This window comes from Rissa tridactyla, chromosome 7 (genome assembly GCF_028500815.1).
Source record: "Rissa tridactyla isolate bRisTri1 chromosome 7, bRisTri1.patW.cur.20221130, whole genome shotgun sequence".
Taxonomy (NCBI): Eukaryota; Metazoa; Chordata; class Aves; order Charadriiformes; family Laridae; genus Rissa; species Rissa tridactyla.
This window is the reverse complement of record NC_071472.1, coordinates 44,373,292-44,389,924: the sequence shown is the minus strand read 5'-3', so window position 1 is coordinate 44,389,924 and position 16,633 is coordinate 44,373,292. Positions and strand designations below refer to the sequence as shown.

The following is a 16,633-nucleotide window of genomic DNA, read 5'->3' as shown; positions in this document are numbered from 1 at the left end:
TGCAAGTCATAGCGGTTTCCCTTCCCTCCTGACGTCATCTCCCTTGTTTGCCAACATCACCCATTCCTACAGGGCTCAGCTGCCCTCTTGCCCCATGGGAAAGAGTCCTCAGAAAAGTGATGGCAGAGCGTCCTCCGGTTGGTTGGGCACATGAGGTTGTAGACGATATTAGCTATTCAAAAGCGACTTTTTACTGACTGTTGGCATGGAGACGGGCGTTTGGAGTAATCGCCATTGGCATCGTTTATGCTCCCCTAGCCCGGGGATGGGGACCCCGCAACTTGTCAGCTGGATTTACTTGCCTGTCCTTGCACTGCTCCTTCCCGTCCCAGCACCTCCCCGGTGGCACGGGCATGCACGGGGCACTGGGGGAGGCTCCCCATGCAGGGACGTGGGGTGGGGTGGTCCGTCTTAATTAGCTCATCCCTGCCTTGCCTTGGAGATCCTGGCTCTCCCCCACCACAAGGCTCAACCTGTGTTTTTGGCACCAAGTAAAGCTCCCTGGCTCCCTCAGCGCTTAGCGGCTCCCATCTTTGCCCTCCGTGAACAGCTTTCCAGTCTATTCCTCGACATATTACTTCTGGCAGCTGCCCCAGGATCTCTGTCCTGTGCCTCCAAAGGGAAGAGTGTCCCTGAAGTGGCAGCACTGGCTGCAAAATGAATCAACAGCTTTGGGCGGTTTCTGAGCCGCAGCCAAGCTGCAAGTCTTGCAGCCCCTGTTCCTGTGTCACGTGGAGCGTGGCTGAGCTCTGGATTTCGGTCATGTCCGCACTGTCAGCCTCGCTCAAGGCTGAAGGCTTGCTTTTCTCTGCATTTCTGGTGAGTATTAATTCTGCACCTCCTTGTGCATGGCTGAGCTCTTCCCTCCGTTGGCAGTCGCAGTCCAGTCTCTGCCGATGGAGGCAAGTCCTCAGAAACAGCAGGATCAATCTCAGATCAGCCGCAGACTTCACCAGCCGCCCTCCTGCAACCTCTGCTCAAAACACCTTTGTAATTTTTCATGTGTAAGTGGAGCGCATGTGACTCCTCGGGCTTCTGTGCTGCATCTTCAGCTGCCTGACTCACCTGGAAGCTCATAAATACATCAAGCGCTGCAGACACAGGCACAGTTAACGTGGAGCGTGTCTTTGACTCCTTTTTTTTTTTTGCAGTCCCTGTTGCTGGCAGCATGAACAAAGAGCTGTGTGATGCTCCTCCACTTCGTCCCTGCACCTCCGGGGCTCTTGGGGAGCTGGTCTCCCCACAGCCATGTCTCAGAGGCTGCTCTGGCTGTCGTCTCAGCTCTTCCCGCACTCCCGCAGCCCTCTCTGGTGCCCTGTAGAAGATGCGTGGTGGCACCCAGCGCTGGGGGGAGGGCGCGTAGACAGGGACTGGCTGGAAGGGAGAGGGGACCTGCAATCCTCACTGGAGGTGAGCAGCTGTTGGGACTGGAAATGGGAAAGGCTGCCATGTAGCAGGCAGGGGAGTGTGCAAAGTGGAAATGCTGGTTTCCAGGGTACTCTGTGGAGCTTAGAAGAGCAGGGAATGTGATAACGTGAGGTTGCAGCCCAGAAGGCCAATCGCAGCCTGGGCTGCATCAAAAGAAGCGTGGCCAGCAGATCCAGAGAGGTCATTCTCCCCCTCTGCTCCTCTCTGGTGAAACCCCACCTGGAGTGCTGTGTCCAGCTCTGGAGCCCTCAGCACAAGAAGGACATGGAGCTGTTGGAGCGGGGCCAGAGGAGGCCACGAAGATGATCTGAGGGCTGGAGCCCCTCTGGTGTGAGGACAGGCTGAGAGAGCTGGGGGGGGTTTAGCCTGGAGAAGAGAAGGCTCCGGGGAGACCTTATAGTGACCTTCCAGTCCCTAAAGGGGCTACAGGAAAGCTGTGGAGGGGCTGTTTGCAAGGGCATGGAGCAATAGGACGAGGGGCAATGGTTATAAACTGGAGCAGGGCAGGTTTAGATGAGACATGAGGAAGAAGTTCTTTACACTGAGGGTGGTGAGACACTGGCCCAGGTTGCCCAGAGAGGTGGTGGAGGCCCCATCCCTGGAGACATTCAAGGGCTTGATGAGGCTCTGAGCAACCTGATCTAGTTGAAGATGTCCCTGCTGACTGCAGGGGGGTTGAACTAGATGGCCTTTAGAGGTCCCTTCCAACCCAACGCATTCTGTGATTGTATGACAGTGGCCCCAAGTCAGCCCCAGGTGCCTGTTCCACTTAGTGTGCAAGGAGCTGGTTTTCAAGCTAATACATGTATGTGATGGGAGCTGGAGCTTCAAGCCCTCTGGGAGGAAAGCTGGTCCCTTCCCCTGCAGGAACCCTTCACCCAGATGGTCCCAGCTCTCCACAGAAGCCATCAGGCAGCAGCATGCTGAAGGACCCTGGTGCTGTCTCAGAGTGATCTGTGCCCATGTCTGCGTGGGGCAGGTGAGCGGAGCTGCCTCGGGAGGAGTGGAGGTTGCTCCTGGAGGCACTGGGCTCCCAGGGGGTGTGAGAAACCACCTGCAGCCTGTGACAGGGGCATAGTGATGTGTGCCATGCAGAGACCCATCCACGGGGATCCCGAGGGCGGCTGGAGAAGGTGCTGGAGGCTTGAGCACTGAGGTGCTGGCACCAGACGTGGTTTCAGCCAGTCGGCATCCACTGCTGTGGCTCCTCCTGGATGGGAGGGGGGCTTGTGTGTGTGCGAGCGTGGGCTTGGGGGTGGAATTAGCACTGCTCTTCAGCGGGAGTTGGTGGCAGGAGAGACACCTCCTTGACGTGCCTGCCCAGCCTTCCCAGGAGGAGGAGGAGACAGAGGAGAAGAAAACAGAGCAGGGAGAAAGTGGGCTCCCAGCCCGGACCATGGGGAGGGCTCATGGGGGCGATGGCAGGCAGGGTGACGTCTCTTTTGGAATCGCACAGTGCCCTTGTCACTTGAGTAAACTAAGCCCTGTTCCTCCTGACAGGAATGCTCCCCACTGGTGGGATGTGCAATAAAGCTTCTTTGCCCACCTGCAAAGGAGCACGGGGAGACACTGGTGGGAGGGGGAGCCCAAATTGCACACAGCCAGGGTCCTCCCAGGAGCCACCAACCCCTGTGAGTCCCCTCTGCGTGAGCCTGGGGGAGCACAGAGGCACGAGGGCAGGTGGAAACCCAGATTAGGAACTTGGAGGAAGGGGCAACCTGTTGGGCCCCTCCGGGCAGAGCCTCAGCCCCAGGGCCCTGGTGTGAAGGTACCTGATGAAGTGAGGGGGGGTTGTGTCTGCCTGGGGCACGGGAGACGTGTCGGGATGCAGGGGAAGAGCATTCGGGGTTCGCGCAGGACTTGTTATGAGATGTTTAAGAGAGGAAGCAAAGGTGGGAGAAGGCGTGAACAAGTGCAGGAAAACAGAGGGATAATGGGACAGGAAGGACGGGTTGCGTGTGAAGAGTTTGCTGGTCAGTACGCTCCTCTAGCCAGGCCCCGCGCCCCAAGGTCAGCGCAGGCTGACTTATTTTCTTAACAAACCTGCTCTCTAAGTGTGCCCTGGGTGAGGGCTCTGCATCGCGTGTGCGCGCATGGGGGCGAAGGCAGCAGCGGGAGCCAGGTCACGGCTCAGAGGGTGCGTGTTGGAGCCCTGCTGCGGGAGGATCCACGCTGTACAGGTACAGACGCACTGCGGCTGTACAGACCCACCTCTGTGTTTGTTCCCCAGGGAGGGGAACAGGACCAGGCTGTCGGTGGTCTCTGCGCGTCTGTCAGTGCTGAACCACGTGGCCAGTGTGTCTGTGCGTGTGGGTGTGTGTCTGTGTGCGTGTGTCTGTGTGTGTCCGTGTGTGTGTGTGTCCATGTTTGTGTGTGTCTGTGTGCATGTCTGTGTGTGTGGGTGTGGAGGTGTGTATGGGTGGGGGTGGGGGTGTGTGCGCGTCTGTCTGTGTGTGTCTGTGTCTCTGTGTGTGTGCGTGTCCGTGTGTGTGTCCGTGTGTCTGTCTGTGTCTCTCTGTGGATGCTCAGCCTTGCTGCTGGTCGGCCTGGGGTGGATGGACCTCATCTCCACCAGCTGCTGGATCCACCCGGTTCCCTGACACCTGCCTTCCCCTCCGGGGCTGGTCAGCCCTTCACCCACACCCAAGGCATGGGGGATGGAGCGATGCCCGGCACCGGGAGCTCCTGTGGGCAGGCTGAGATCGCTGACCTGATGCCGAGCAACACTAGCACGATGGAGACCAGCCACAGTCCCTTTCTGGTCATAAATGCTAACTTCCTAATGCAGTAATCACTGTTCCTCTGGCACCAAGTCCTGCCCAGCACAGCCTGGCTCTCTCCTGACCCTGCCACTGGTGTCATGATCCTGCTGAACTGCCGAACAGACCACGAATCCGCACCTGCCCGTCTGGGCAAAGGCCTCCTGCGTACACCCCAGGGTAGCGGCAGGCGCGACATGGCCGGAACCAGGGGCTCAGGGCACCCCTTGGAACACAGCCCGGTTGGTCTGTCGCCCTCGCTGCCGAGGAGGATGCCCAAGCTCCCGCTCTGCCCGAGGGGTCTCCCGTCCCTCCTGCTCGGCAGCGCGTCTGCTCACAGGGAGCCGCAGCCGCAGGAGCCGGGGCGGGAGCACAGGGAGGGAGGGGAGAGGGGTTATGTTTCTGCCTGGGTGCCGGTCCGGGGAGGGGAGGGGGGTCCGACCCCCGCAGGTCTCCCCCGCGGCCGCCAGGGGGCGCCGCGCCTCAGAGCGCGGCCCGGCGCGGGGCAGCCGCGGCCCCGGCAGCAGCCATTGCCGAGCGCGGCCCCGGCACCCGGCGGGGCCCTGGGGGGAGCGGGGCGGGGGGCGCCGCGTCCCTGTGGGGGGGCCGAGGGCGGCGGGGAGGGGCTGCTGGAACCCGCCGCCGCCTTCTGTGAGGGGCGGCACCGCGGGGGCCCCGGCCGGCCCGGTCCTGGCCGGCTCCCCAGGCGGCTCCCCCGGCTCCCCAGGACCCTCCGGGCGTCCCCTCCGGCCGGGTCCGCGGCGCCCCGCTGGTCGCAGCTCCGTCCGCTCCTTTCCCGCAGCAGTTTGCTCAGCAAACAGCATCTCGCCATCTTAATTCCCTACGAATGAGTCAGGGGCGCGTCGAGGTTTCATCCAGGCATCTGGAGAGCTGGGCAGTCACCAACCGCACGAAACGTCATGAGAGCAAGGGCCGGATTCTCTGCCCAGGATGGGGTTATCCTGGGTACCCGCACAAATGGGGGGATGAGGGGCTGGAGGGCAGCCCCCCAGAGAGAGCTCTGGGGGTCGGGGTTGGTGGCAAGTTGAAGAGGAGTTAGCAGTGTGCAGCCATAGGGCCAGGGGTGTAGCCAGCACGGCATCGCGAGCCGGCCGAGGGACGTGTCCGTCCCGCCCTGCACCTCAGTGGTCCGGCCCCACCTTGAGCTCTGAGCGCGTTTTGGGGCGCCTCAATAGGACATCAAACTATTGGAGCGTGTCCAGAGGAGGGCGACCAAGATGGTGAAGGGTCTGCAGGGCAAGACTTAGGAGGAGCGGCTGAGGTCGCTTGGCTTGTTCAGCCTGGAGAAGAGAAGGCCTGAGGGGTGCCCTCGTGGCAGCCTGCACCTTCCTCGAGGGAGGCACTGGGGGCAGGTGCTGATCTCCTCGCGCTGGTGACTGGTGACAAGGACACAAGGGGATGCAATGAAGCCGCACCAGGTTAGACATTAGGAAAATGTTCTTCACCAAGAGAGGGGTCAGTCCCTGGACCAGGCTCCCCTGGGGAGTGGTCATGGCACCAAGCCTGCCAGAGTTCAGGGAGCGTCTGGAGGACACTCTTGGTCGTATGGTTTAGTGTTAGGTAGTCCTGCGAGGAGCAGGGAGATAAGACTCTGTGATCCCTACGCGTCCCTTCCAACTTGAGATGTCCTGTGATTCCATGACTTTAACCCGAGCAGGGTTTGCTCAGGCCATTTCTCATTGAGATGTATGTCTGGTTTCGGGGATTATCTGCTCAGTGCGTGAAGCTGGAGGAGCCGGGAGAAGTGGTCTTTGTCACGACACTCAATTATGATGGCTGGACATTTCGCAGTGAACAGGAGCAGGGTTTTGCTGGGACATTGCTGCTTGACTCTCACCTGGCTGGTTTAGGACACCGAAAGCTGTCCCGCTGCAGAGCCACCCCCTGCACTGGTGGCTCTGGACCTTCTCCCTGGCACAGGAGGAGGACACCCGAGCTTCCGCACCGAGACCATCCCAGCACTGGGCACCCCAGGGATGCTGGACACATCCAGGGCCACTGGCTACAGCTCCAGTGGCCCTGAGGCTGGACCTGGTGGTCCCAGGGCAGCACCAGAACGTGCAGGAACCTGCAGGCACAGGCTGTGGGCGGTGTCCCCAGGAAAGGGGGGGCATAGGGGTGTCTCCCCGACACCACCAGGTCCCCCAAAACCAGCAAACTGGCACCGCCTGTTTTAGCCCTGTTGGCACCTCACTGCCCCCTGCGAGCCCGGGGTTGGGGTCCCCCAGGGTGGTCCCCCCGACCCTGCCTGCCCCTGGGTGTGTGTGGGGGTGTCAGTGTGAGCTGCTGGTGCCCCCAAACTGTGGTGTCTGCCGGAGCCCCAGCTACTGTCCCAGGGACCCGCAGGGTGACCCTGCTGTGGGGGCTGCCCTGCAGTCTGCCCTCCCCGGAGAGCACCCTCATGTGCTGTCCCGCAGGTGTGACCCCCCCCCAGGTGAGACCCCCGAGTGGGACTCCAGCTGCGACCTCCCCCTGATGTTATTTCCAGGTGTGACCTCCTCGTGTGCACCCCCTAAGCGTGGCCCCCCCCACAGCGCATGCACCCGTCCCCCCGGTGACTCCCCTCACTTTGACGTGCTGCAGCTGTATCGTCCTCAGCTCTGCCCCCTCTTCGGTCTCCCCGACCCCCCGGTGTGCGCCCCCCGCTCTCCCCCCCTCCCGATGTGCCCCCCCCGCGGTGTGCCCCCCCCCAGTCCCCTCCCGGTGTGCCCCCCGCGGTGTGCCCCCCCAGGTGTGCCCCCCCTCAGTGGCCCCCCAGTCCCCTCCCGGTGTGCCCCCCCAGGTGTGCTCCCTCGGTGTGCCCCCCCTCAGTGGCCCCCCAGTCACCTCCCGGTGTGCCCCCCCCCCGGTGTGCCCCCTCGGTGTGCTCCCCCCCGGGCCCCCCCCCCGCGCCGCTCCCGCTCCGCCCGGCCGCGCGCATGTGCCGCGCCCGCCCCTCCCCCGCGCGGCGGCCGGACCCAGCGGCGGCCGGGCAGGATGAAGGACCGGACCGGGGAGCTGCGCGCCGTGAGTGGGGGGGGCACCGGCCGCGGGGGGGGGAGGGCAGCGCCTCTGCCCCTGCTCGGGGACCGCTCGCCGTCGGCTCATCTCCCTCCGCCCCGGGCCGGGGGCCGCCGTGCCCCGAGCGGCGGCGGCGGCGGCTGGGCGGGAGGATGAGGGCCGGGGCCGAGCCCCACCGTCCCTCGCGGGGGTGTAGGGGCGGGAGCGGGGACCCCCGGAATGCGTCCTCTCCCCCTCCCCCCCCCGGTCGTCCCCCCCCATCTTCCGTGGGCCGCTCCGGTTCCCCCCGGCGCCGGGCGGCTGCGGCTCCCGGGCGGGCGGTGCGAGCGGCGGGCGCTGCCCCGGGGGACCCCATCTCCCCCGGCACCGGGTGACCGGCCGCCCTGGGGGGGCCGAGCCGTCTGAAAACCATCCCCGTCTGAAGCAAACGAACAAACAAAATGTTTATTTTATATCTGGAGTAGGGAGGGCAGCGTCCGGCGGGGATGCCGCGGACGGGGGTGCCCCGTGGGCGGCAGGGCCCTGCCCGTGCCGTGCCGGTGACCCCCGGTGCCGTCTCCCGCTCCGGCCACCCGCTTCTGCGCCCATTTTGCTTTTTCATCCTCCTGGCTCTGCTGATGTCATCTGGCCTGGGAAGAGCCCGGAGCCGCGCAGCCCTTCCAGGGCTGCCCGCCCGGGGGTCGCCAGCCGCTGCCCGACATCCCCCGCTGCCCCCCCCCCCCCCCGGCACCGCCGCTGCCAACGCTGCCGTGACCTGCGGCCCTGCCGAGCCCGCGGGGGCGAGCGGGGCAGCAGGCACGGTCTGCAGGTGGTCCCGTGGGGGTGCCTGGGCGGGGTGGACCCCGCGCTGCGTCCTGCCGGTGGGGCAGTCGGAGACCCCCGCTGGTCCCGGGGTTCGGCTGGCGGAGCACGGGCAGCAGCTTCTGTGGGCGCCACGGTGGAGCCCCTTGCTGCCCCTTGGCTGCCTGCCGGGGACTGCAGGCACTGGGACCCCCCAGTCGCACCGGGGCGGGCGTGCAGCATGTGGGGGGCAGTGGGGATGCCCGGGGGGGCAAGAGCCTGGAATCCCAGGGCATTACTCCAGCATCCAGCCTCCCGTCTCGTGCCACCACACCAGTGCTTGCTTTGCTGCTTTTTCTTGGTTGTTTTTTTTTTTTTTTTTTTTTTAATTATTTCACGATCGGGTCTGCCGAGCCACCTGGGAGGCGAGAGGGGGTCTGGTCATGGCATCTGTGGCCCATCCCGGGGGGGGTGACCCGGATGTGGAGTGAGGGGTGGTGGTGATGACTGTGGGTGCCCAGGCTGGCTGTCCCCGCGGAGACCCTACCGGGATCACTTCAGCCGGGATTTTGGCTTGGTCTGGAAAATGCCAGGATGGAGCTGGGGTGATGCCAGCAAGGGGCTGAGGGGCTGGCAGTCGATGCCGAGGGAGTGGCTGTGGATGCCGGAGGAGGAAGGGGCTATATAAAGAACAACTGCACCCCCCCCCGCCCCCCACTCAGCCGGAGCGCCTGGAAAGCACCCAAACAGGGGGGCTCTTTCTCCACCAACAGCGCAGGCTGTGAAATAGAATTGGAAAATAGGCTTTTTAATAATAATAGTAAAACCAGCCCCATGAATGTCCTCTTGGCAGCTGCTGCTGGCTGAGAAGTGATGCCGTAGAGTATTTTAAAATCTCTCCATTCCTTTTCCTGAAGAAAAATAAAATGTGTTTTTGCCTCGCTCCTGCTGATGATCCTTATTCATCAGCCTAATGCTGAAGGGTGCAGCATCCTCCCCGGGGCTCCCTGCCGCATCCGGGGGGCTCCTGGGGATGGAAGCCCAGTTCAGAGCATCTGGATGCCCCAAAGCTGAGCGGGTGCCCACAGTGGGGCAGAGGCTGGCAGGGCGGCAGGGAGCGGGGGCAGTGCGCATGGGAAACGTGGATTTACAGCCTTGGTGGTGGCAGTCACCTGCAAGGAGCAAGATGCTGCAGTGGACGGAGTATAAGGAGTATTTGGGTTTGTATTTTCTGCGCTGTTAGTAGCCAGCTTCATTAATAGCCTGGGCTGTTTTCTTCCTCTTTTAATATGGTGTCTAAATTCTGACAGGGATGATAAAAAAGAAGAATTAAAAAAGAAGAGCTGGCATTATTGGTGCTGAGGAGGGGATGGAAGGCTTTTGCTGCTGTGTAGAACAAGAGCTTCATGTCTTAATGGGATTTTTAAAATGGTACTTGCGATGCAGAATGCTAATCCCATGTCTTCTCTGAACCTTGGTGCTCCGAGTTGTATTCAGACTCGCTGGAGCTTATCTAGTGCCCTGGTGGTGGTGGTGCCCCCAGGCCTACTCTGAACCAGGGACAGGAAATTTAGCTTATGGCTGAAAAATGTCCTCTTGTTGTGGAGGAGGAGCAGCCAAGGACTGGCCGTGAAGGATGCCTGTAAGGAGACCAGCAGAGCTTTGCTGTCAGCTGCTCGTGGGTAGGTGCCACAGCTCTGGCCACGGGTGGTGTTTCCTGCCCATCTGGAGTGGGTCTGGAGCTGATCACCTTCCCCAAAACCCACAAGAGTAGCTCCTCCTGCTGCAGTTGTCCCTCTGCAGTGTTAGTGACAGAGCAGGGAAGGGATGAAAATCATCTGAAAAAGAATTTATTTTGCTTTTGGGACAGTCTCTAAGCTGCTTCTCCTTGTGCTCCAGGTACCTAAAATGTCTTTATTTAGGCTCGGCTTCTGTTGTGTCCTCCAAAGCTTGAGGCTAGCTGGTGCCGAGGGTGCTGCATTATAAAGAGCCGTCACCAGCTGTGGATGGAGGAAGAGCCTGAAGGTCTGCTCAACGCGTGAGAGCTCTGCTGACCTGGCTCAGCAGGGCATCACGGCCAGGGTGCTGTGGGGCTGGGATGAGATGGTGCGTGCGTGCAGGACTGTGAGGGTTCCACGCTGCCTGGGAGGTGACAGCACAGTTTGGGTGAGATGTTGGGATTTCCAGGCTGTGAGACAGGTATAAATGGTAAAATAATTATGAGTGATGTTTTGAGAGAGCAAGAGGAGGTGAGGGAGATGTGCAAGTGTCGTAGGATCACAGTGGTTTGGGTTGGAAGGGATCTTCAGAGGTCAGGGACACCTCCCATCAGCCCAGGTTGCTCCAAGCCCCATTCAGCCTGGCCTTGAACCCCTCCAGGGCTGGGGCAGCCACAGCTTCTCTGGGCAACCTGGGCCAGGGTCCCACCACCCTCATGGTATGACGTTTCTTCCTTATGTCTGACCTAACCCCAGCCCCGTTCAGTTCAAAACCACTGCTCCTTGTCCTGTGGCTGCAGGCCCTGGTCAAAAGTCTCTCTCCCTCTTTCCTAGAAGCCCCTTGAAGTCCTGAGCGGCCGCAGGAAGGTCTCCCTGGAGCCGTGTCTTCTCCAGGCTGCAGAAGCTGAACTCTCTCAGGCTTTCTCCAGAGCAGAGGTGTTCCAGCTGTGGGAGCATGTTGGTGGCCTCCTGTGGGGCGTCTCTGCCAGGTCCATGTCTGCGTTGTGGTGGGGAGCCCAGAGGTGGAGGCTTGCGGGGGGTGTGAGGAGAGCGGAGCAGAGGGGGAGCATCCCCTCCCTGTCCCTGCTGGCCATGCTGCTGGGGATGCAGCCCAGGAGACGCTTGGCTTTCTGGGCCGCAAGTGCACATTGGCGGCTGATGTCCCATTTGTCACCCACCAGTATCTCCTAGTCCTTCTCTGCAGGGTGCTCTCCATCCATCGCTCCCTCCCTCAGCCAGTCTGTGCTGGTACTGGGGATTGCCCTGATCTGGGTGCAAGACCCTGCACTTGGCCTGGTTGAACTTCATGAGGTTCACGTGGACCCACTCCTCCAGCCTGTCCAGGTCTCTCTGGATGCCTCCCCTTCCCTGCAGTGCATCGACTGCCCCACTCAGCTCGGTGTCACCTGCAATCGGTTGCCCTCAATCCCACTGTCTGTGTTGTTGATGGATATGTTGATCGGGAAAGTGGCATTTGGCCGTTCCTGGTCCCAGAGTGCCCTGTTTCCAGCAAGACTCAGTTCCCTGCACCTGCTCCCTGTTGCTGAAGCAGTGAGACGATGCCCAGGCACTGCAGGCTGCTGTGAGATGCCTGCCCAGGCCAGGAGAGGGGGTTTTGAGGGGACATGGAAGCTGGAGGGGTGCAGGGGGTCCGTAGCTGGGTGGTTCTGGATGGTTTGGATCAGGGTTGCTGCTGCTGGAGGAACTCCACACGCTTGGCATTACCGGCCATTAAGAAACACGTGGCTGGGTGATTTCGGGAGGAAGGGCCTCTGCTGTCAACATTTCATACAGCCAATTAGCAGAATTTCCAATAGTTATTGATTTTTGGTGACTGTAGCAGTTGCTGGGCTCTAATTGGTCTGGGAAAGATCATTTATTGGTTGACAGATCCTCTCCCTGTTACCTACCAGCCAGTGCTTGCTTGATGTTTTATCTTGCAGTTACATGATGGAAGTGTTCCTTGAGATGCTAGGGTGGATGCTGCCCAAAATTGTTGGGTTCAGGTGCTGCGGGGAGAGGTTTGGCAAGGCCACTGTTCTTGTGGGACGGTGTCCAGGCCTGGCAGGTTCCAGTGCTGGCAGAAGCTCCCCCAGCGTGAGAAGGACCTTCTCCAGAGCGGTGATAGGAGAAACAGGGACAGCATGGCCCTGGAGGTCCCCCAGCACAGACCTGGTGTGGTGGGACTGGTCCTCTGTCTGATACTCGGTGTCCGCAGAATTTGTAAGACCAAAGCCTCAACAGTTGTTTGCAACAAAGCAAGTGTACGGAGTGGTGGTCACATTTCTGGTCTAAAGGCTTGCCTTGCTCTAATGAGTGTTAATTAAGAATAAACACTCTGGGGTTTGAAGAGTTGCTCTTTATTTCATGGGGAGCTTTTGTTTCTCATCATACCTTGTTTTTGAGTGAGGAGCTGTTCCCCGCGCCAGCGGGAGAGGCGCAGGTGCAAAACCAGACCTGCTTTTGCGCATCTCCAGCTTCCATAAATGGTCAAAATGGTTTTGCGAGGCGCTTTCCTCCTGCGCCCATTGCTCCTCTCTGGCAGCCATTCGTGCCACACCGTTGTCCTCCCCAGCCGGCTGAAACCCCCAGCTCCTGCCTGCCTGCTGTGTCCCTGTTTTGAGTGCTGCCTCCTGTCTGTGGGAGTTGTGGGAGGTGTGTGTTAAAAATAAAAGGAGAGAGAAAGGTGGAGTCGGCTCCAGGTCCAGCTCCTTGGATCCCCCCCCTCTTCCCTCCTGCAGCAGCTGAAATCTGCGGCACGGCCCAACAGTACTTGCAGCCAGAGCTTGCTCCATCCCCTCTCGTTAATAATCCCGCTGATAATTTCTCTCTCAGGGGCACAAATGTGAAGTCGACCAAAGTTGCTGTTTGCAGCGGAAGTCGGGTCTCGTCAGTCTCCCTCTGGACAGCAGGGCTTTACCGGAGCCACCCCCCAATGCCAAAGTCCTTGCTGACCCCAGAGATAGATATATTTGCTTATTTAAATGCTGTCTTCTTCCTTTCCTTTTTTTAACCCTCTTGGTTGCCTGGCGTGCTTTCGAGCTCTTCTATTCAACCAAAAGGGTCACGTAAATAATTCAGCTTCACTTATTCTCTCACCCATCGGGAAGCCGGGGCTGTCACGTGGCAGGTGGCAGCCGGTGCCTCCGTGTTGCGTGTCTGCAGCCCACACAGCCGCCTGCTCTGGCTGTAGTCAGCGGGGTGGATAGCGATGCTGAAAAGCTGATTTTTTTGGGGTCTGGAAGAAGTAAAGCTGCTGGGGAAGGCTGTGCACCACGGCTGCCCTTGGAGCACGCCTGGCCTGGCCGTCTCCCCACCGTCAGGGTGCCTCTCCAGGGAAGGTGCTTCGCCTGCTCCTTTGTGGTCCTGGAGAGTGGGAGGGGGTAAAACACGGGTGAGTTCTTGCTCCCTGGGGACTGACAGGCACGGCAGAAGATAATGGAGGTGATGGAGAGTGAGCCCACAATGCTGGCTATCAGTTGTGGGGTCCCGTCCATCTTTGTGCTGTGGGGATGCCGGTAGCAGCAGCTGGCACATGCCCGAGTAGGGCAAGCCAAAGAAAACTTAACGTCAGGAAGGAAGAGGCCCTTTGATGTGCTTTCAAACACAGCAGCATGCAAATCTCAGCTTCTAGGTCGGCTCTGGGTGGTGTTCTGTGTCCCCACCCCAGGAGGAGACTGGTGTCTGCAGCGGGGGTCTGCGCAGTGGTGGCTGGAGGTTTGGAGGCCAGGCAGACTCAACCCCCACGGGTACCGGCCTCAGGGGGGGATGCTGAGCCCCGGGGTCCCTCACTGTCTGCTGGGGAGCTCAAGGTGCGGTGCGGTGGGGGCTTGGTGGTCCCACCGAAGTCAGCCTGAATGCAAAAATACTCTTTGCCTCCCGAAACCTCGTGCCACGCTGTGGGCGCTGAAGAGTAATGAGACATTGCGTTCACAAGCCACGTATGTTGGCTGCACGCTGGATGTCTAAAAGGGCTCGAGCCAAAGGGATTTAGACTAGTTCCCGTCATTCTAATTGCAAGTGTCTTTGTCTTTGTGCGAGCTGCTCGGAAGCTATACAAATGTTTGTTTTGCTGTGTATCTCCCTGTTAACAAGATTTCTCAGGAAATATGCAAAGTTATCACTACAGGCAGAACATGTACAGTAAGGCTCATTAAGCTAAGTACTGTGATAAATTGCTACTTCCAGAAAATTATGTGTATTAGCAAAAAGGAGAAGAGTGAGCCCAAGTGGAAGACCCAGGAAGATGGAGCGTGCAGTAACATCCTGGCTCCGGGCAGATGGAGGGTGACCTGAGCAAACCCATGGCAGGGGACGGCCAAATGTCCTTGGACTGCGGCATCTGCAGGATTATCCTTAGAGGAGACGCATAAGGAGGGGAAGGCGAGCAGGGAAGGACGGCGTGGGAAACAGCAACAGCACGATGCTGTGTCAGGACCAGGCCAGGCATAAAGCCAACGGGACTGTCTTTACTTAGAAGAAATATAAAACGAGGCAACTCTGGAAGCACAAGGAGTAGAAAATTTTGCTGAGCTGGAAGGCAGGGGTGGAGAGTGGGGGCTGTCTGTGTCTCTGCCGTCGATGGGCAGCGGCAGGGCTGGGCTCTGAAATGTGTGTGCTGCCTTGCCCCACGAATGTGGAAGCAGACTAATGGCTGTGAGCAGAGGATGGGCGTGTGGTGTGTCATGGGCTCACAGGTTTGGGTTGGAAGGAACCTTCAAAGCCAATCCAGTGTCACCCCCTGCCCTGGGCAGGGACACCTCCCACCAGCCCAGGTTGCTCCAAGCCCTGTCCAACCTGGCCTTGAACCCCTCCAGGGATGGGGCAGCCACAGCTTCTCTGGGCAACCTGGGCCAGGGTCCCACCACCCTCATGGTATGACGTTTCTTCCTTATGTCTGACCTAACCCCAGCCCCGTTCAGTTCAAAACCACTGCTCCTTGTCCTGTGGCTGCAGGCCCTGGTCAAAAGTCTCTCTCCCTCTTTCCTAGAAGCCCCTTGAAGTCCTGAGCGGCCGCAGGAAGGTCTCCCTGGAGCCGTGTCTTCTCCAGGCTGCAGAAGCTGAACTCTCTCAGGCTTTCTCCAGAGCAGAGGTGTTCCAGCTGTGGGAGCATGTTGGTGGCCTCCTGTGGGGCGTCTCTGCCAGGTCCATGTCTGCGTTGTGGTGGGGAGCCCAGAGGTGGAGGCTTGCGGGGGGTGTGAGGAGAGCGGAGCAGAGGGGGAGCATCCCCTCCCTGTCCCTGCTGGCCACGCTGCTGGGGATGCAGCCCATATGTCTTTTTATGTGATGCTGGTGATATTTGGGAGGTGATGGTGTAGATCCAGAGGCACCCTGCTTCCGTTCCTGTAGAAGGCCATAGGCATGACCCTTCTCTACTGCACTTCTCCATTACCTGCCCCACACTACTGTATTTGAAAGCTGGCAGGTCATGTCAGGAAGACAGTTTCTTTGCCTCAGATCTGCAGGACTGATGCTGACCCTGTGCAAGCCGCTCTAGGTGACTGGCTTGACCAAGCATCCTTGAATGTGGGCTGTGATAAGAAACCCACCGTGAATCCATTCTACTTTTGTTGCTCACCTTTTCTTGAGCTGCGTACCCATGCTGACTAGTTTGAGTTTTGTAAATAGATGTTTCATTTGCTTTTCACCTGCCTTGAATGCAAGCAGATCCTAAGTGCTCAGGTCACACGTGAGAGATGTCCTGAAGTAACTTTCAACCTTCTTCAGTGTGATACTCTTGAGTATTTCTAGTGGAGATGCAGGAGATACCCCCGTGCAGCCACCCTCCTCTGGCAGGAGGGTCTCCTCCTCCGTTAACTTTTGCAGAAGCCTTAGAAGTAGTGAGCGGAGCCCGGGACATCTGCTGACTGCTGGTCGAATCCCGTCCTTGGGGGCATCTGGAGGAGAACGGGAAATCCTTCCACTGCAGCAGCACGGAGATGTCAGGCTATTGAGATGTCAGGCCTGCGTTTGAGACCTCGCTGTTACGCACAGCCTCCTTGGCCTGTTTCGCAGCCTTGTTGAGACTTCCCATCGTGCAGTACTTCTGCTGTAACGTCTGCTGTGGATATTTTAGTATTAAGTCTTCCTTTTTACCTGCCATTGCTTTCAGATCTTCCATCAAGTCCTGTCTTCGGCTTTGTGGTGTACGAAACGACTGTTTGTTTTGGTTTTCCAGAAGATGTTTGCTTTCTGGGAGGGTCAGTGTCTCACCTGGGTCGTGCTAAGGCTCCTTTATATGGTCTAGGCACGAGCACCAAAGAAATGTCATTCCCACGTTTGAGCATTCATGACCATTTGTGCAGTTTGGTCTAGTGGAAGATGTCCCTGCCCATGGCAGGGGGGATTGGACTGCACGATCTTCGACGCTCCCTTCCAAACCAACATGTTCCATGAGTGTCCGTTTGTAGCCGGTGCAGTCTGATTTGAAGGATAAATGTTTTGTGGACTGCCTTGATTTTCATGTGTTGATCCTCCACTGGTGACACGGGCCATGGGAGCTGTGGTGCCGCTGCGTCACCTCCTCTGCCTGAGGCTTTCCTTCTCTTGTTGCCAGCAGCTTCCCAGTACAGACCTCGCAGTCGCTGGTGGGCATCGCCAGGGGTTGGTGTCGATTGTAGAGCCAATTTGTGTAGATACCAACACGTGGTGGTGATCCTGGCAGAAACTTCTCCGAGTTCTGACCCTGGCCAATGTGCGACGAGGTGGAGAGGAGAGACAAGTGCTGTGACTGCAGGTGCTTGTTCTGCCCATGTGAAGCTCTGGTCTGCGCAGAAGCCGTACCAAGGATGGTGCCACCATCAAAAGGATGTGAAGGAATTAATTTCAGATGAATTTAGTCTGTCTGCTGTTATGCAAATAATTCTTTACCATCATTGCAAATTTGTAAATTACTGACTGTAAAATATTGATGCCTTTCCAGTAGAC

General features: G+C 59.2%; 1 protein-coding gene across 2 annotated transcripts in view; it reads left to right on the top strand.

Moving 5' to 3' along the window:
• The first annotated feature begins 7,183 nt into the window (after nucleotides 1-7,183).
• STX1A (syntaxin 1A) overlaps nucleotides 7,184-16,633 on the top strand; it is a 97,217-nt gene continuing 87,767 nt past the window's right edge. For both annotated transcript variants that reach the window (XM_054209020.1, XM_054209019.1), the window contains exon 1: nucleotides 7,184-7,214. In XM_054209020.1, the coding sequence (XP_054064995.1) occupies nucleotides 7,185-7,214 (30 nt within the window). In that variant the 5' untranslated portion in view covers nucleotide 7,184. The remainder of the gene's footprint in view (nucleotides 7,215-16,633) is intronic.